The sequence below is a fragment of the Protopterus annectens genome, chromosome 6.part0 (genome assembly GCF_019279795.1).
Source record: "Protopterus annectens isolate FY-2018-M chromosome 6.part0, PAN1.0, whole genome shotgun sequence".
NCBI lineage: Eukaryota > Metazoa > Chordata > Ceratodontiformes > Protopteridae > Protopterus > Protopterus annectens.
In genome coordinates this window covers 1,133,808,294-1,133,829,611 of record NC_056737.1, presented here as the reverse complement: position 1 = coordinate 1,133,829,611, position 21,318 = coordinate 1,133,808,294, and the positions used below count along the sequence as shown (strand labels likewise).

Genomic DNA, 21,318 nt, shown 5'->3' with positions numbered 1-21,318 from the left:
ACAGTAAGCTGCCTATCGGGCGCTGGAATCCGCCACATAACACAAGCACTCGGGTCACTCCACAGCAAGTACAAATATGACACAGTCATTGTCCATGCTGGTGTGAACGACCTGAGACGTACCTCCCTGGACTACATGAAAAGAGACATAGAGGAGCTCTCTGATTATGTAGCCCAGGCAGGTATGACCCTGACCCTGAGCAGTATCCTTCCTTCACCAAGAATGATGCCACAACATAGAGACAAGATGATCAGCTTTAACAATTGGCTTAATTTCTGGTGTCATTCAAAGGGGATCCAGTGTCTGTCTGCCTGGGATGACATGCTTGACAAGCCACGCTGCTTCGCAAGGGACGGCTTGCACCTGTCACCCTGGGATTCCGGATATTGGCTAAGGCTCTTGCCACCCCCATAGTGCCTTTTTTAGGCCAGGCTCAAATTCTAAACCTACCACCCTAGAAAACATAAATGGGAAGAAACTAAGGGTAATGCTGCTCAATGCCAGAAGTCTAAATCTCAAAATGCACGCTCTCGAGGCCCTTCTCAGTATGGAGAACATCGATGTCTGTGCTGTGACTGAAACCTGGTTCAAGGCTCCTGAGAGCACCCCGGCACTATCAGGTTTTACCTCATATCATGCGTTCCGGCCCCAAAACCTGGACCACACCACAAAAGGAGGGGTGTATCCATATTCATCAAGGATACCCACACCTCCAGGTTGGTGGCAATGCACGAAGCATCGGAAACCATCCAGGTGCAATTAACCATAGGCAAAACTGCTCTACAATTTGTAGCATGCTACAGGCCACCCTCTCAAACTCAGGAACCCCACACAGCCTTCCTGAAGACACTGGAGGGTTTAAATGCATCTCCAAACACCATTATATTGGGTGACTTCAACTACCCGAATATAGACTGGGAACATTACTCAAGCCCCAACTTTCTAGCCCAAAGGTTCCTAGAGTTCATAAATTCAAATGCCATGGAACAACTAGTCACCGTTCCCACAAGAGGAGAAAATATACTAGATCTCATCATCACAAACATGGGGACAAAATGCTCCACACCGAGAGTATATCCCTCATTGGTGAGATCAGATCACAAACTTATCTCACTGAAAATCCACATCCCGCCCCCACCCCAAACAAAAAAGACCACAGTGAAGAACTTCTCTAAAGCAAACTTCACACTACTCAAGACTGGTGTGGTATGCTTCAAGGCCCCCGAGCCAGTGGAAACCACAACCCAAGCTGTGGAAGCCCTTACAAATGCCTTCTACGAACACCTCCAAGACTGCATGGATCAGGCAATCCCTAATAAAACCAAGACTCTTTCCACCAAGGGCAAACGTCCAGTCTGGTGGACTCCAGCCATAAACAAACTTTACAATAAGAGGAGAAAGCTGTTACATGATAAGAGCAAAATCCATAAAAGAGAAGACACCCTTGATCATTATTAGTAAAAAAATACGAGCACTCATAAAATCATCCAAGGCCAAATTTGAGAGAAAAATTGCAATAGATTCAAAAGACAATCATAAGGCCTTCTTCAGCTATGTTAGAAACCTGGGTGGAAACTCCCAGATATGCACAGAATTAGTTCAAAATGATACAAAAATCACTGAACCCACAGACATTGCCAACATACTGGCAAACAGGTTCAGTGCAAACTTCACCCCCCCCAAAAGGAGAGATAACTATCCCAGCGGAGTGTAGCCTCCCAGACATCTCTAATGCGCAGGTGAAAGCTGCTCTCTCTAAAGCTAAAAACATAGCATCAATGGGACCGGATGGTGTCCCCGGCTGTGTGCTACACGAACTCAACGAGGAACTAAACCCGCATAAAAGGCAGCTGTTTAATCTTAGCCTTACCACAGGATACGTGCCCAAGGAGTGGCGTACGGCAACTGTGGTCCCACTCCACAAAGGTGGTACCTCTACGGACCCTGGAAATTACCACCCCATAAGCTTAACAAGCCTGGTCTGCAAAGCTATGGAGAGGATCATAATGGAACTCATAAACAAAGACATAGGGGACTTGCAGACATTGGACCCGACCCAGTTTGGCTTTGTCAAGGGCAGATCATGCCTTTTGAACTTGGTCGACTTCTTCGAAACAGTCGCCAAGGCCATTGATGAGGGAAAGGCAGTCCATACAGCCTACCTTGACCTTGCAAAAGCTTTCAACACAAAACCCTACTCGGGTATTATAGAGAAACTTACCAGCTTAAATGTAAACCCATATGTCACAAGATGGGTTGCAAACTGGCTAAAGGACAGAACCCACAGGGTTAGAGTTGCTGGCGCCATGTCAGACTCCAAGCCAGTCACAAGTGGGGTCCCACAGGGCTCAGTCCTTGGCCCCCTGTTGTTCGGCATCTACTTCTCAGATGTACAGGCAAACATAGGAGGACTATGGCTGACAAAGTTTGCAGATGACTGCAAACTGGGCGCCATAGTGGAAAGTACATCGGACACAGATATCCTTCAGAGGGGTCTCACGGAAACTGATAACTGGTGCCAGAGCCATGGCCTGAAGTTAAATGCCAAAAAATGTATAGTCATACCCTTCGGGAAAAACAAGGTAACCCCAAGCTACCATATAGGTGGCAATCCATTAAGCACAGAAGAGGTTATCAGGGACCTGGGGACCCAGGTTGACTGTGGCCTTTCTTTGACACTCACATTGCTAAAGTGGTTAGAAAGACCTTCTACATTGCCCACCTGATCATGAAGGGATTCACATCCAGATCAAGTGAGGTCATTGTTCCCCTGTACTCTTCACTTATCAGACCAATGATAGAGTACAATGCCCCATTCGGGATGTATCTCACCCGACACCTGCAGCAATTGGAGAGACCCCAAAAGTTCCTCACCAAAAGGATAAAGGGACTCCAAAATCTGTCATATGCTGCCAGACTGAAGAAACTCCAGCTCTATTCAGTCGCATACCGCCTGCTCAGAGGTGACCTGTGCCTGACACACAAGGCCATGTCCAACCCGGAATTAATGGACATGCTCCACCTCAAAAAATCCAAATCTACCAGATCCACTAGAGCAAGTGACTTAAACCTTAGCACGGATATAAATAGGACATGCTAGAGGGATAGATTTGTCACCCAGAGACTCCCTATGCTGTGGAATAAAATCCCAGTCCATGTGAGGCAGAGCACCTCGATGGCTCTGTTCAAGAGAAATCTTGACCGGTGGATGGGAGATCGTAGGTTTACCCCAGGAATCATCTCTGTGTTACTGCTGGACAGAGGCACAACAAACTAATGGGCACAGTATTTTTTAACATAAGGGGTGGCGTAAGCCACAAAACTTTGGGCTAGGCTTATAAATGCCTTAGGGCAGATAGCCTAGTATAAACCTATGAACCTATGAACATCTTGTTTTTTTCCACAAAGAGGGTCATCTATGGGTGCAACAGGGTGGCAGAGAGTCACTTTCCTTACATGCCTCAGAAACAATGACCTCATGATCCTACTCCTCACAGAAAATGGTCTGCATTCTTCAGCTGCAATAAGTCATGCACTGCTAACTTGCAAGCACTCAAGGCAAGACAATCAGGCAACAGATACTGGCCGAGAGGGAGCTAGTGCTCAGGGGCTTGTCTCTCAGTAGTGGCATGGGAAGTCTAGCCAAGGCTTAGTGCTAATATCAAATAATTTTCTACAAAGGTATAATCCCACATCAGTTCAGAAAAATCTACCAGCCTTTGAATGTTTGCCTGAAGTTAAAGGTCTGAACCAGGAGCTCTGGCACTGGACCCACTAGACCTTCCTCTACTCTTAATCATCATACACTGCTGGGCCCAGAATCTTCAGTCTTAATACAACTATCAGTCTTGCAGGTGAGTAAATTGAAAGGCAGCTCTCCTGGTTGTAGGTGTGTACTAGCCACCCTAAATAGGGTGCAGGTGGTGCCTACCTCTAAGAATGCACCTCCTAAAGAGGAACCCAGGCCTTTCAGCACTTGCTAAATGAGATATGTGAAAACTCAAATCTTCACTAACTGAGGAAGAGCTTGCAACAAATTGGAAAGGGAGGGCAATTTCAGAAATTAACTTACTTCTAATACTAACTGACTCAGGGCCTATCCTCTGATTCTTGGACCTTTTAACCATGCTCCCAGCAGATCTGGAGTTGCATGAGGAACCTTAAAATGTAGTCATCCTACTGGTAGTTAGATTAGACTGGAGTTTTTTTTAAGTACCTTAATTGTTATTTCAAAAAAAATCATATCAGTTATAAAATCGAACGTTTCATTTTATTCTTTAAAATATGTAAAGGTTTCTCAGACTTGTACTCAAGGCTGTCATAGCCCAACTTTCAATAATTACAAATTCACTGTTAATGCTGCATAACCATCAGATTAATGTATTTTTTAATGTTTTTATTAAGTCATTACATTTTTAGTTGCAACATGAGTTCACACACTGTCAGAAAAGAAAACAGACACTAGTAACATGTCCTGTATTACCGTTATCTGGTATACATACGTTTAACAATTTTTATTCACTGCAATATGAAAAATGCTCAATTCCTGCTTTCCATTAAACCGCCTTCCTCCTCCTAAACATTATTTTGTGTGAAGATAGGTGAAAGCTGCCAGCCTAGCTAGATAGAATTTTGTAGATAATTCTGTCATTTGTAAATATTAATGTAAACCTCAGGCTTGTTCTCTTAAATGTGAAAAGACTGTAGTGGATGTTGAACTGTAAAAAATGTAACAGTGGACTCTGCTGTAAGAAAGCTGATAAGTAAAGCATTTCATGACTGTGTTTGATCTAAAACTCAGAGCCGAAATGTCTAGAGGGAGGCATTTTGCCTATTGTTTTGAGGCCAGAGTTAATGGCTAGAATTTACATGCATAATTTCTTTTATTGCTCTGGCTTCCTAACCAGCTGCAAGATCAAAAGGGCTATCAACCTCTGAGTTCTGTTAGCCTGGGAACCAGAAAGAAATGATGTAATCTGAAATGAATCAGTGGTACTGTGTTATCAATTTAAGGACAGAAAGAATGAGAGCATTTGAGCATTTTGTCTTGAGAACATCCAACTCACCACTCTGCCTGTGTCTGTATGTAAGTAGAATCTTAGATTTTAGTGTTTCTCTTAGAAATAGCTAGGAACTAGGAAGATTAGATTAGTTTTTTTTCTGTATTGATGTCAGAACGTTTATACTGTATTATTTTAAGCATTTTTCTGTGATCTCTGAACTCTTGACTAGACTGTGTAGTAAGATGTATTGTCTTGTGCTTTTATTATTTATTATTACATATTTTTAAACCTTTCAACTGTGGCTGTTTTGTGTAGTGATAATTTAAGCTCTAGAGTACATTGTGTGTATATATATATATATATATATATATATATATATATATATATATATATATATAGTGATACTGTTCCATTTGGATAATAATATTGCACAGTATAATTGGCACCATTTCATAAAGGCCTTTTGGTAGCTGAAAAATATAGTGGGTGGTGGCAGGTGATACTACCGTATAGTCTGGGAAAAAGGGGCACAGCTGGAGAACCTGAGCCAGCCTTCCCAAGGAGTGTCTATGTGGTTGTATACAACTCTTATCTCAAAGTGGGTGTGTGTCAGCTACTTGGGCAGGGGCACAAAGCACTGGTTGGACAGAGAGGGTGCTGGAGGTTTTAGCTTGCCCACTAGGCTGAGATCTGGACCCTATAGCTGTGCCAGTGAGGAGTTTTATTGGGGACCTGGAGAGAAAGGGAGAAACCAACCCCAGACTGACTGTGATCTCTGTGTGCTCTTAAGAGAAATTGTACTTTACTGTGTGTGTATTTATTATCATTTTCCCTATATGGACAACCCTCACTGGTGTTAGTGGTGAGGATTGAGGCTCCTTGATTAATGGAACAGTGCACGGGTGTCACATTTTGCATGTGTTTTTTTCACAAATATTTCTATGGTACATTCTTCTCCCCTTTTCTGAAGAACCCACCGCCATTTCATTTATCTCCTTTACAATATTCAAAACTTCTGTAACGGTTGCTACCGATTTTGATTTCCATTTCCTAGTAATTTTTTTTTTTTGAGGGAAGCAAATTTAACATTAGTGTTAGTAAGGTCTTATTATGATTATAAAATGTAGATCCTTTATCCCAGCTTAATGTATTAATTTCCTTTGCTACTACTATTTGATCCAACACTTCTGGCAAAGTACCCTGTAGGAAATTTTCAAAAGCTGCCAACTTGTTACATTACCAAAAAACATATTCCCAATTGCCTCCCCTCTTCCCCATCGCTTCTCCATTTGCTGTGTGATTGAGGAAAAATCCTTTTAAATCTACATGGAGTATAAAGCTACCTGTACAAACACTTTCATGCAAAAGTCCTAAACATTCTAGACTTAATACACATTCTTGGCAGCCCTACAGAGTATTCCCACTGTTTCTTTGTAAACTACATTTTTATTCTCTGTTTGCAATCTCTCAGATTGACTCTTATAGTTGTCATGCAATATTTTATATACTCAAGTAATTATCCTTTTTTTACAGTATCTTCTTTTCTACACTCGGCTAAAAATTCCACCGGATTGATAATGTTATCTGTTCAATAAAATTCAAGATGCAACTACTTCACTGCCAGTGAAGGACACTGTGTTTGAATATATCCCATTAAAATTCTCAACACTGGACCAAAACTGACAAAAACAGGACTGAAGGCACAGCCTTCTTCAAAGTGGTCTGGTCTAAATGGGGGAAATGTCTGTGTGGATGCCATTTTTGATTTCTTTTATCATTCATTTGCACATTAATCCTGTGAAAAACCTGACTTAACGCAATACATATCTGCAGGTCTCAGTCTTTTTTTTAAACAAGAAACATCTTTATTAAATTATCACTTATGATATAGGCAATCATACATTTATATAAATAAAAACAAACCATACTGACATAATCCTAGGTACAAACATTATGCGTCACTTGTAATCTATCCAGTCATTATCAGTCAGACATTATATAGCTCGTTCCTTCTTTTGAACCTCATTCCTCCCCTATATGTATTGTTCCCACAATTCCCATTTTTTTCCTATGTAATTTGCTCCTACCCTTTTTTTAAAGATCCCAATTCCATTTGTTTTATCTCTGTTACCATGTTCACTACTTATAGTACAGTTGGTTTACACTTTGCTTTCCATTTTCTAGTTACTACTTTTTCACAGCCACCATAATTAGACTCAGCAACGCCTTACTATGTCTAGGCAAATCAGATTCTGTCTCATAGCTCAGAAAAATAATTTCCTTAGTTACACCAATTTGCTCACCCAGCATCTCCAACAGAGTAGTCTGCAGTGAATCTGTATGTCTCAGTTTTGATATAACAATACAAATAGTGGGTCTGTATGTGCATTTACTTGCACATGCACATACATATATGTGTGTGTGTGTGTGTGTGTGTGTGTGTGTGTGTGTGATATATATATATCACCATATATTCCCATCAAAGTTGCCTTTCATTGATGGGTGAGAAAGCTGGAGCATTTGACTGAAGATCAGTTTGTAGAACAATGCCAGCTTTCTCATGCTGAGATTGTTGTATAGTGGGGATCAGGGAATGTGCCCTTTCCCCACTGTAGTACACCCTCAGAGTGGATATATACAAGTAACGAGGAAGGTATGGGGTGTGCTGGGGTGGCTTGCCCCCTGCAAAAACACTAGTTTAGTGTTGTCTTTCAATCTTTTGTGGTCAGTGAAGTGCAGAGTTTGGCATATCTGCATGTGGATGAATAGTTCTGCACACACACACACACACACACACACACACACACACACACACACACCTGCAGCCATATACAAATGTTTCTGAGGCTACACAATGGTGCAGCACATAGCTTTGCTAAATTAAATCACTTACTTTTCTGCTAGAGTATCTTCTCTGAAGCATATCAACATTTTCCCTGTGTCTGTGTGGGTTTCTGCCAGATTTTCCAGTTTCTCTTACCTTCTAGTTGCCCTCTGAATTGCCTGCAAGTATTGTGTCTTATGCCCACTGCCTGACTGCTTGCCAGGTTACAATTTGGCTTCCTTGTGACTATGAACAGGATAAACTAGGTTTTTAGTGGCTGAAAATGTGTGTGTGTGTGTGTGTGTGTGTGTGTGTGTGTGTGTGTGTGTGTGTGTGTATGAAACAGATGTATGGACTTCTTGTACAGTTGCAAAACAGTGGTTGGTAGAAGTCAGTGCTGTGGTGTCAGTTTTCTCATACAGTTTTTTTCTATTATTTTTGAAGATAAATTATTGTTCTTAAAATGTTTTGTAATACTTTAAGAGCTTTTATCGCCAGGCCTCTACTGAAAATGGGCTCTTAGCAAGTTGGTCTTTCCTGGTAATCAAATGTCAATAAATAAATAAAAATAACTGAAAGATTCACTCACCCAGATAGTAGAAAGCGTCCATCAGAAGAAAAAGCACATGACAAAACCGGTGCTGTGTGAACATTTAACACATATTTAAACTTCAGAGAATAACCTGTTAACAGATAAAATAAATTAAATTAATAAATAAAACTAAAAATGAACATGGAGAACACTTATCAATTCTCTTCTACAAATACCTGGCAAAAAAAGGCAGTCCAAAAAATGTTATATTAACACAACAAACAGTGCTTTTTTAAATCTTAAAATAATGTATACCTGTATTATTTTGCTTTAATTTCACTTACAAGAAACCCAGATTTGTAACTCACATGCTATGCAAAGGGTCAATGTAACTGGAAAATACAAAACTAGAAAACTCAAGAAACATATTTCAGAGAAGTGACATTTTAAAGCGTAATTAAAACTAGGGAGTTTAAAATGTGGTGTCATTAAGCTTTTTTTTAATCAGACAGTAACATTTTTAAGACAAATATTGGATCTATAGGTATTCATTAACTTGCACTTACTATTTTTCTTGGCAGACAATGAGATGTATGCCTTTTTTTCTTGTTTTTCAGAATAAACACTACAAAAAAGTTAAGAGTTTACAAATGTTAACATATAAGTTAATGCCCTTTTTCTAAGGACTACTAAAGGAAAATGCCAATGAAGCAGACAGTTTCAACAACATTTATACCTCTTACAGAATAAGATTAGAAAAAGTATCATTTATACCTTTCCATCTACTTAACTTTAGCTGTGAGGACCTAACAGAATAAAAAGACTGATGATCTTAAAAAACACTCAAGGAACACCATCAGGATAACTGGAATACAAGACTGAGGGGGCAACAATAAACTGGAGTAGTTTGTAATGTAGCTGTCACAGAAGAGATCTGTGCTACCAGAAAAATCTAAGGCACTAAATTGGGGGATACAAAAGGTAGGACAGTGTTAAGCAGTATCAGAAAGCAGTACCAGACATGTTTTGGCAAGCTTCCACTCCTTTGCTGCAAAAAAATGAAATAAGTCAAGCAAAAAGACTTAAAGTTATCCTATTTCAGGGATGTTAGATAAAGCTAGTTGAGAATTACTCAGGAAAACTTTAGCGGAGACAAAAAGCTTTGTCGGAGGGGGGTGGAGCCTGAATGGCCAACTGAAACCAGCACAATTTAAGAGCCCCATACAATTAATCTAAAATACAGGGAAATTATTTGTTTGTGTCTTTCGGCTTTTTCCGTTTAGGGGTCACCACAGCGGAACTCCAGTCCGCTAATGATTGGTAGTGGATTTTTATGTACCGGGTTACCAGCCCTGACGCACAACCTTCAACAAAGGCACGCCCCATTCACGTATGCCTCCACAAAGAAGACACTCTAGCTGAGAATCGAACGGGACAACATCTTGCTATGAGGCAACAACGCTACCGCAGCACCACCACCGCAGTTTAAATTTCTTAAAAAAATAACTAGAACTTGTTAATTAAAGTCTAAACTATATAATTAGAAACTTTGATGGATTTTCATAGATATTTTCCTGTCAAACTACTTTGGAAACTTTAACATCTTGTGGAAATGAGTAACTCAAAAGAATTCTCATACTGAATCTGCTTTGAAGAAGGAACTACAGCTAGTGTCCAATATCTTGCAAGAGCTGCCTTTGAAAATGCATAGTTTTAAAGAAAATCCAGATAATCTAAAAGAGAACTGCCAAAAACAAACAGATGTATTCAATGAACTTGTACAGCAACAGCAAAACAAAAAAAATATAGAAGTTTCATTAAATGATATTGAAGGAAGATTCAAAGAAGAAGAAACTCAGAGAGATTACCTCCTGAAGCAGAATGTCTTGCTTCTCAATAAAGTAGATGACTTAGAAAACAGAGATAGGAGAACTAACATCAGAATTTTCAGTTTGCCTGAAAAAACTGAAGGTGAGGATATTATTTCATTCTTGACCTCATGGCTCCCAGGAATCTTAGACTTGAAAGAAGGGCTCTCATATGGTACTGATAGGGCACATAGAGCCCTAGGGAAGCCAGCTTCAACATCCTCTTCTACACGTCCTAGATCAATTATAATAAAATTGTTGCCTTATTTGGACAAAGAATTGGTGCTAAAATCAGCTTGGAGGAAGGGACCCTTGAAATATAAACAAAATTTAATTAGATTTGATAGTGATTATTCCACCAAAGTATTAGAACAAAGGAAAAACGCTTGGGCACTCAAAGCTTCTTAAACAAAATAACATTAAAGCACAACTTGTGTTTCCTGCCAGAACTAAAATCCTATACTCAAATGAGATGAGAACTTTTAATAACCTAGAAGAAGCCTCATTGTTTATAAAAAACAATAATGTCATATCTATTCCTGAAGACATGGACTGGTCATTCTCATCCCATTCCTTGAAGAGAGCTACTGAAAAGAATGCCTGGACTGATGTGAAAAAGAAAAAAACAAAAAACTGAGTCTAAAACAGTTGTTCCTGCTAAATTTCTCAAAACACCTACTTCAGAATAACTCACGGCTGATGTTCTGATTAAAATATACAAATACTGTCTTACACGAATGTATGAATGAATATAATTTTAATTTCAAAAGACTAAACAACTAAAGTATTCCTTATCTAATTAACCACATTTGCTTGTTTCCTTACAGGTAACTAGACTCTAATATTGGGAAACCTTATTGCTTTTTTCTTTTTGTTTTTTTTTTTTGAAAATGGGGTTGGGTTATGTGTCTGCTGGTCTGTTGTGATGTAGAAATGCTGAAGAGTTATGTGTCGTCTGTGTGCCTCCATGTGACAATGGGGTGGGGGGGCTTCGAGTTGGAAGCATATTGTGTATTGTTTGTTTAAATACAACGCTTGGGATACCTGTTGATTATTCCCTGGGTCTGCTTTGTTTGTTGAGTGACACACTTGATAAGTGCTCGTATTAAAAGTGAGTTACTGTAGACTGAAAGTACAGTTATGTACCTACCATAAATGTAGATGTTCGAGTGCTAATACAGCTGCAGTCATAACTGATGGGTTCTCCTGCTGTCAGGCGGGTCCTCGGTTGGCCAAATTCCAAAGTCTAGGTCCGGCGTCGGTTGTCGTAGCTTCTTCCCTGACGTCAGTGCGCCAGGGGTATAAAAGAACCAGCCGACGCCATTTTCTTCAGTTTTTCTTGCCCCCGATGTCAGGTGCCCCCAGAAGGAAGGCAATACATAAATTTGTGTAATGAAGCAATGTAATATAATCAAAATACAGTAGTTGCAAGCAAATACACCATAAAAGAATACCCCAATCAGGTTGTATGAGGAGGTGTTAGCCAATAGGCCTGTCCCAAGAGGGGAAGGAGGGAGGGAAACCTGGACTGCAGCTGTATTAGCACTCGAACATCTACATTTATGGTAGGTACAAAACTGTACTATGTTCGTCGTGCATACAGCTGCAGTCATAACAGATGGGTAGAATCCCAAAGCTAAGAAAGGGGTGGTAGGCACTAGGTGGAACTAGGAGGAGCCAGAATGCCCTGCAAGACTGCAGTGGCAAAGCCTGCTCTAGTTTTGGAGTATAAAGGTAGGTGGTAGTGCTTGGAGAAGGTATGCACAGAACTCCAAGTGGCTGCTTCCAAAATATCTTTGGTAGGAACTCCTCTGAGGAAAGCTGCAGAGGTAGCTGTGGCCCTTGTGGAGTGAGATCTGATGCCTGCAGGTACGGTTTTACCATGAAAGGAGTAACAAAAGCGTATGCAGTGGGCTATCCATTTTGAGATTGTCTGTTTGGAAATTGGCTTCCCTTGAGCTCCTATAGCATAGAACACAAAGAGCTGTTCTGATTTTCTGAAAGGCTTTGTTCTGTCCAAATAATAACGCAGCTGTCTGTGGATGTCCAAGGAATGTAGTAGTCTCTCCTCTTTGTTTTGAGGATTAGGGTAGAAGGTAGGTAAGTGTATAGCCTGATTCAAAGCTACCTTGGATACCACCTTTGGCATAAAGGACGGGTTGGTTCATAAGGAAACTCTGTCCTGATGGAAGATGATAAAAGGCTGCACAGCCATGAGGGCTAGTAGTTCCGATACCCTGCGAGCTGAGGTGATAGCCAGAAGGAAAGCTGTTTTCCAGGACAAATATTGCAAATCTGTTGAGGCAGCTGGCTCAAAAGGAGGCAAGGTTAGCTTTTCTAGAATGAAATTGAGATCCCAAGCAGGTATTGGTTGTTTCCTTGGGGGTTTTATATTCTTAGCCCTCTGAGGAACTGTCTTAAGAGGGGTGAGAGAATAAAGGTGGATCAGTGTTGTATTCTGCAGAAATGGCTGAGGCATGGATTTTGATGGAGGAGAATGAAAGTCCACTGCTTAGCAGCTCAGCTAGATACTGTAATATTTGAGGTAAATTCAGTTTTCCAGGATTCTGGCCCTTTTCCTCATTCCAGGCACAAAACCGTTTCCATTTTGCGGAGTAAGCTTTTCTAGTAGACGGCCTTCTGGCCTCCAAAATGACATCCTGCACCTCCTTGGAGAGTAGGGTCTGTTGTGATGTTAAGGAATCTTCCATGCGGCCAGATTGAGTGTTTTCAGCTGACTGTGAAGAGTTTTGAAGCTGTGCTGAGTCAGAAGAAGAGGCATTAGAGGTAGGGTCCATGGAGGGGAATGCGTCAGGCTCCCCAGGAGTGGGTACCAGTGCTGTCTTGGCCAGTCTGGAGCAATGAGAATCATCTTTGGTCTGTCTGCTCTGGTTTTTAATAGAACTTTGGGCAGCAGAGGAAGAGGTGGAAAGGCATAAACTGTCATTGTTATCCAACTGAAAGAGAGAGCGTCCACTCTCCAGGCCTGTGGATGAAAAGTCCTTGAGCAGAATTTTTGCCAGTTGGTGATTTTTGTGGGAGGCAAAGAGATCTATGTCTGGCCTTCCCCATGCTTGAATTATCTCTGTAAAAACTTGAGGATGCAACTTCCATTCGTGTGGATCTGTTATATTTCTGCTTAGGTTGTCTGCCAGTGTGTTTTCCTTGCCTGGCAAGTACTGTGCTTGAAGTTCGATTTGTAATTCCAGAGCCATGTTCCAAAGTGACATGGCCAGCCTGTATAGGGGGTATGAATGGGTTCCTCCCTGTTTGTTTATGTACCACATTACTGTGGTGTTGTCTGTCCTTATCAATAGCTGACCTGGATGCAGAAGGTCTTTGAAAGCTATAATAGCATTTATTACTGCTAGCATTTCCTTTTGATTGATGTGAAGGTGCTTTTCTTTTTGGGACCATTTGCCCTGAATCCGCCGATCTGTCATGTGCGCCCCCCAGGCGTAGTCCGAGGAGTCTGTTGTGATGACTTGATTTGCTTGAGGCTTGCAGAATGGGAGACCTGTGTTTGTTTGGCATGCTTGAGCCCACCTCAGAAATTCCTTTTGAAGACATAGAATTAGTGGTATTATTGTTTCCAAACTGTGGCTGTGTTGAGACCATAGGTTTTTCAGGTACCACTGAAGTTTCCTCATATGCAGCTTTGCACATGGGATTAGTAGGATGCAAGATGCCATGACTCCCAGAGCCTGCAGGATTTTCCTTGCAGTTAGCCTGGTGAAATTTGCTAGTGTTCTGAAGTATTGAGTTAGTTGCCCCTGCTTCTCTGGCGTGAGGTAGGCCATCTGGGTGTTTGTGTCCAAGTTGGCACCCAGGAAAATTATTTTCTGAGAGGGTAGTAGCCTTGATTTCTGTTTGTTGACTGTGTATCCCAGAGAATTCAACAACATTATTACAAAAGCCAGATGTTTCAGAAGAATGTGCTTGCTGTCCGCTTGGATCAGGCAGTCGTCCAAATATGGGTATATCTGTATCCCTTGAAGTCTGCAGTAGGCAATTACTGATGCCAGGCATTTCGTGAATACTCTGGGTGCAGTAGATAAGCCAAAGGGCAATGCAGAGAATTGATAATGGGTTGAACCTGCAAGAAATCTGAGGTATCTTCTGCAATTTTGTCTGATTGGGACATGCATGTATGCCTCCTTGAGGTCCAATGTTACCAGCCAAGACTCCTTGCCCAGCATGGGAAGAAGCTGCTGTAATGTGAGCATCTTGAATTTTGGTACGAGTAAAAATGTGTTTAGGATGGATAGGTCCAAAATAGGTCTCCAATCTTTTCCCTTCCTTGGTACCAGGAATAGTCTGGAATAAAAACCTTGACCTTGTTCGTGAGTAGGTACCTCTTGAATAGCTTTCATGTCCACGAGATCTGAAATTTGTCTTTGTGCCTCTGCCCATTGATTGTGTGGCAGGTTTGGCATGCCTCTCATTTTTGGAATGGTGTGAAAATGGAATCTGTAGCCTCTGTTTATAATGTCCAGGATCCATTTGTCTTTTGTGACAATATGCCAATTTTTTGAAAATAATGCCAGTTTTCTGCCTAAGGGTGCTGCCATTTGAGCCTTGCTTGGCATGCAAAGGGGAAAGTCATTGGGCTTGCTTTCTGAATGGCTGTGAACTATCCTCACCACCTCTTTGTGTAGGAGCTTGCCATTGTCTGCTTCTAAACGATCCTTGAGATTGCCCTCTGCCCCTCGGGCGCCTGTATCTACCTCTTTGGGGTCTGTCCGTGGCTGGAAAGGACCAATTTTTGGAAGGCCAATTTCTACTGAAACGTGGAGGTTGTACCTGTAGAAAATCTTTCACTGTTTGCATTGATTTAGCCTTTTCCTCCATTTTCTTTAATACCTCCTCAGCTTTAACACCGAATAATGCATCCTTTTGTAGAGGGGCATCTAGTAATTTAGCTTTGACATGATCTGGTAAGGTTTGCTCCTTGAGCCAGGCATGTCTCCGTATGACTGATCCTGTAACAGCAGCTCTACATGAGGCCTCTAGAGCATCAAAACCACATTGCAAGGTATGTTTACCCACTTGCTCTGCACTATGCATCAAATCCTGCAACTCCTTCAAGTCTGGTTGTTCAGGTTGTGACATTTTACTTCTCAACTGTGATAACAGAAACTGTTGGTACTTTAGCATATGGAACTGGCAGTTTAATGCCCTCATGGTTAAGGTGGCCGAGGTGTATACCTTTTTTCCCCACCTTTCTAAGGATCTGGAATCTCTCTCGGAAGGTAATGGGTTTTTAGCAGTGGTGGCCTTAATTCCCTTGGGGCCCTGGGAGATAGTTTCTGGGTCAGCCGCATGGCTTTTGTATAAAAATTGGTGTGAGTCAGGAACCCGGTAGTACCTATCAGGCTTGACTGGGGCTGGAGGTAAAGAATCTGGCAGGCCTCCAAGTACACATCATCTAGTATGTCTAAGACAAGAGGTATAGCCAGAGGCCTGTGCTGGGGTAGCAAGAGAAAATCCCTAAGCCTTTTCTTGGAATCTGAGTACTCTTGGCCTTCCCAGTGGAAGTGTTCCCTTAAGGTATGCAGGGTCTCCCCAAATGAGTAATCCTCTGGGGGGGAGACAGAGGGAATGGACTCCTCAGCATCAGAATCTTCAAAAGGGGAGTAGGAATGTTCCTGTTCATCCGAGTGATCTGAAATAATGGAGGCCTGGTCAGAGGAGGGGGATTCTTCCTCCACTCTGGGCCTTTTGTCCGGGGGGGGTTGAGAACCCCTGATAAGAGTAATCAAATCCTCAGCCATTTTAAGCATCTGTTTTTTAGGCATGGGGCCTGGAGAAGGGCCCTGTGGAGCTTGTCTCTTAGAATGCATGGCTGCTTTAGACTTAGTGAAAGTCTTGATAGAAAAAGAAGAGGAAGGTCTGAAGACACCTTGAGAGGAGGCAGACCTGTCTACATTTTGAGATTCACCACCAAGAGTGGCTTCGGTATCTGTAGTCGGGGTGTGGGCCGAGGAGCCAGCGAAGTGTCATCGGTAGGCAGGGGCTGCGTAGGCGCCTCGCTGAGAACCGGACCACATGTAGTCGGCTTTGACGTGGTGTTGGTAGAGGCCGCGGACCTCGTGTGTCGGTCCTTGTCTTTGCGTTTTTTAGACAAAACTGGAGTCGGAGTATCCGACGACAAAATATAGTTAAATTTTTTGACAAAATAGTGCTGGGCAAACTCCGCCCGACGCTTAATGGTGCGTTTGTTGAATGTAGCACAAAAACGACAGACCGAGATGTTGTGGTCTGGGCCTAAGCAAGGAATGCAGAGTGAATGAAAATCCTTATGCGGTATTTGCTTCCCACAAGAAATACAATTATTAACTTTGTCTGACATCGGTCTGAGGCAAGAAAAGTTTCCCCAACAGGGTACTTAGCTTTCAAGAAGACTTCGGTTGCAAAATTTTCGTAATTTCAGGAGCTGGCTGGCCGACCGGCACTTGCGAACTGCTTCTGCTTTGGGCACTGCGCGGCAAAAAAGATTGGAGAAAATGGCGTTGGCTGGTTCTTTTATACCCCTGGCACACTGATGTCAGTGAAGAAGCGACGACAACCGACGCCGGACCTAGACTTTGGAATTCGGCTGACCGAGGACCCGCCTGACGGCAGGAGAACCCATCTGTTATGACTGCAGCTGTATGCACGATGAACATCACTATCATTAGTGTTTTTCCTCTATTCAAGTCCATTAAATCAGTTATGCTGGTTCCTTTGACCGTTTTTTTTTTCCTCCACTAGGGAAGGGAGGGAACAAGAGGTTTCATTGACCAGAGATGAGAAGCTTTTTTCTAAGCTTGTGGTGTTTCACAAGCTTTATAGTGTTGTTGTGCTCATCTCTGCTCTGCCTGAGTTGTGACCTTGCTTCTCAGTCTCAGGAAGTGAAATGATAACTACCTATCGGTACCAAGGATGCTGAAACTATAAAGCGAGAGGGAGGGATCCAATATGGAAGTTCACTCTACACTTATGTGTGCAGAACTTAAACTAACTGTTCTGTTAAACAAGTATTTCAGATATAGGGTTACGTTACCTTCTCGAGTGTTTATGCTAATCATTGTAAGGTAAGAAGAGTTTTAATCTTGTTGTTGTTGCCCAAGTGTTTCTTATTGCTGAAACAAGCGCATTTTGTTGTTATTCATTTTAGTACAGAGAAATTTCTGTTCCCAAGTATTTGCTGGTTTCGCTCTGATCTAGAGTGTTTTGCTAGTCAGAGCATTAACAGTTAAGGTTAATGCAAGTGGATTTATATGTGTGTTTACATTGCTGAGTTCAGAACATGGTTGCTTAATTTATTCTTCTACTGGGCAACCAGCAGTGCTATGGCATTTTTTTTTTTCATAGAAGCTGCAGCGTCCAAATAATATAGCTGTGAAGATGAATGTTTTTGCTGCATTGTTGTATGGTATACTACATTGTTTGTGCTGTAGACATTGTTACTTGTCAAAACAAATTAGAAAACTTGAGTAGAAAGGGTAATGGTGTTATTGCTAACATATATGGTAGCATGTCCCCTACAAATAAAACATATCTCTCTCTCTCTCTCTCTCTCTCTATATATATATATATATATATATATATATATATATATATATATGGATCTAGGACTATTGAACGAAAGTTCAATAATCCAAAGCCACAATCACCGAACACACTTTAACGAAGGCGCTTTCATTAAAGTGCGTTACAAAAAATAAATACATAAATAAATAAATAAATCTACTACCCACACACCCCCTACTTTAATATTCTCACTCCAAGATCGCACTACAGTGAAGAAAAGGGAATATTCCCTTATCCGCACAGTAGTACGATCTCCACAACAGTCATTCCCTCCACGACTCACTCAAGCTGCAGGCATACTTCCGCAAAAGTGCTTTTTCGGTAAAAAACACTTTCGCAGAAGTATGCCAGGCTGTTTGTGCTTTGGTGAAAAGTTCCTTCGGTGATCAGCACCGATCCCATAAATATATATATATATATATATATATATATATATATATATATATATGTATATATGGGTCTACTTCATTTGATCAAAAGATCATTTGATCGAAATTTCATTTGATTGAAAACCAGTATTCAAGGCAGAAAACTGGGATTTGTCCCCCTCCCCAATGTCATGCAACCCTGGAGTTCGTATATATAGTTAGTGGGGGGTGAAGCCCCCCACCTAGTTTCCTTTAAAAGAAGAAAATAAAACAAAAAGTACAGATGTTAAACGAAAATAATTGGGGGGGCTTTACCCTTCACACACCCCCAACTATATATACCAACTCCAGGGTCGCACGACATTGGGGAGGGGGACAAATCCCTGTTATTTACCTTGAATACTGGTTTTCGATCAAATGGGTTTAGGTCAAATGGTCTTTCGATCAAATGAAGTAGACCCATATATATATATATATATATATATATATATATATATATATACACACACACACACACACACACACACACACACACACACACAAAATGATGCATGTCAGGTTTTCATCTATGCTCATTATGTTTAAGGAAGCTTATAGTTCAATGTTTAACATTTGAAATCACATCTCGGAGCACAACAATTATTTAACAAGTGTTACATTTCGTCAATACACAAATAATTTGTTTATTTTAATCTGTTCAATGATTGCTTTATTGTTCTGACATTGCTAATTCTCAAGACTGGATTATACTGGGAGTAATGCACTATTGCAAGCAATGCACAGGCCACAGAAGCAGGCTTTTTCTTTGTGAGAAAGAAAGCATTTATTCAGACAATTGTTTTTTTTTTTACATGGGGGAGGAAACTATGCATCAGAAGTAAACTTTTTTTCTTTTGTGTTTACACATGATCTTGTTTGCTAGTAAGCTAATAACAGCACCTCTTGCTGTGTCTAGACTTCATTTAAGAAAACCAAAACGGACCAGCACATGTAGGATGTAAAATAATGATTTATTGCTTCAACCAATAAATATATCAGCCATAGTAAAAACTATGCTGAATAAGCAAACCGGTTTCGGCTAATGTTAGCCTTTCTCAATGCCAAATATCCATAAGAGTGAATGACAAAATTCCACCATTTTGAAACATATTTATAGTCCCTCTCTTAAAGAGATATAACCCAATTGTGAAAAGTTGCATGTGTTCACAATACACAACACATGTTCTGGAAACCAATACAAATTTTAAACAAAAATAAATATAAATATATCCCATCCAGAAAATCTGGCAGATATAAAACATTTACTCCAAACAAATTATGTTGTATAACAAATGTAACACCAAGCAAATAACCTGCCATTATGAATACATTTTCACTAACAATACATACATGGCTGGAATACATTCTTTAATGTTAATAATACCACCCATGATAAATATTATAATAATACATATAGCATGGTTATTTGCATTCCAAAGAAATTGGAAATGGAAATATATTTTGAACTTAATAAGTTGGTTCTAATGTATTCAATCCTGGTCTAAAAAGACCCCCTAACCTGATAATCCATTTGTTCTCCATATCATTGAGTTTCTGATGCCATCCTGCTTTAAATTTGCGATGTGAAATAATTCTATCTATGATGATAAATGTAAAATTAGCAGAAGGGTGTTCAAGGGTATGTTTATACAAAGCGTTGGTCAAACGTTTATTCCTAATAGCACTCATGTGTTCACAAATTCTCAATTTGACAGACCTAGAGGTCTGTCCCACATAAAATGCGGAGCAATTGCAAGTGGCCAAATATATAGCCCAATCAGAACTGCAATTGGCAAATATCCTGATATCAAAAACCTGAGATGTGTTTTTGCTAGAAAACTCACGAGTTTTGGGCATGTGTTTACAAAAAGAACAATGGCCACATGGAAAACTCCCTTTAAGTGTTTGTCCCTCTAAAGTGGTCTGTGATGAGTGAAGTATATCTCTTATAATGAGTTAAAAAAGAATTTAAATTTCTACCTCTTCGGTAGGAAAAAGAACATTGTTGAGGTAATATACGGTTCAGGATTTCATGTGAACGTAAAATGTCCCAATGTTGGTTAATTATATCAACAAATCGATTGGTATTAGCCCCATATGTAGTGACTAACCTCAGAGTGGACTTGTTCCGTGATCCAGACATGAACTGTTGTTTAGATTTATATTGTAGTAAATCAGAACGTGATAAATTATTAACTATCTTCAAAGATTTGGAAATATTGTATGTTTTATATCCACGATCAACAAATCTGTTGACAAGGTCATCACAAAAATTAGAGCCATCCTCAGGAGAAGAACATATTCTTTTCATTCTCATGAATTGAGATTTAGGGATGTTGTGGATGATGTGGTGTGGATGACAACTATCAGCATGTAGCAGAGTGTTGTACTGAGGAAATTTCCTATAAACAGATGTGGCTAACGTTTGATCCTCAAGTCTAGTAACCAAAACATCCAAAAACACAATGCTACCATGTTCTATATTAGCTGAAAATCGAATTCCAAAAGAATTATCATTTAGATAGTCCACAAAGTTAGAAAGTTGTTCCTTGTTTCCACGCCACACCATCCAACAATCATCCAGATATCTTCTCCAAATATCTAGAAATGGCAGAAATGTATTGTGTTGTGTATCATATATATATATGGCCTCAAAATAACCCATGAAAAGATCAGATATGGGGCAAATGAAGCCCCATTGCTGTGCCATTGATTTGCCAATAGGCTTGCCATTGTAGTAAAAAATGTTTTACACAGTACAAATTCAGTCAGTTTAGTCAAAAAATTATTGAATTCAGTGGAATATAGTTTAGATTTATAAAGCCAATATGAAACAGCTAAGATACCTAGTTCATGTGGTATGCTAGTATATAATGAGGCTACATCAAGAGTGCACAACCACCACGAGGATTCTAATTGTGAGTCTTGAACAATATTGAGAAACTCAGTTGTATCCTGTATGCGCGATCGAATATGTTTCAACAATGGTTTTAAATATTCTGTGAGGAAGGCAGATAAAGGTTCAGTTAAAGAACCACGCCCAGAAACAATGGGCCTGCCTGGGGGGTTTTGGGCATCCTTGTGAATTTTAGGTAGCAAATACAGGTAT

At 40.5% G+C, this 21,318-nt stretch overlaps 1 protein-coding gene across 2 annotated transcripts in view; it reads right to left on the bottom strand.

Annotated features, from left to right (window-relative positions):
• Positions 1-21,318, bottom strand: part of WDSUB1 (WD repeat, sterile alpha motif and U-box domain containing 1) — an 885,392-nt gene that overhangs the window by 454,680 nt on the left and 409,394 nt on the right. For both annotated transcript variants that reach the window (XM_044074750.1, XR_006365236.1), the window contains exon 5: positions 8,417-8,510. In XM_044074750.1, the coding sequence (XP_043930685.1) occupies positions 8,417-8,510 (94 nt within the window). The remainder of the gene's footprint in view (positions 1-8,416; positions 8,511-21,318) is intronic.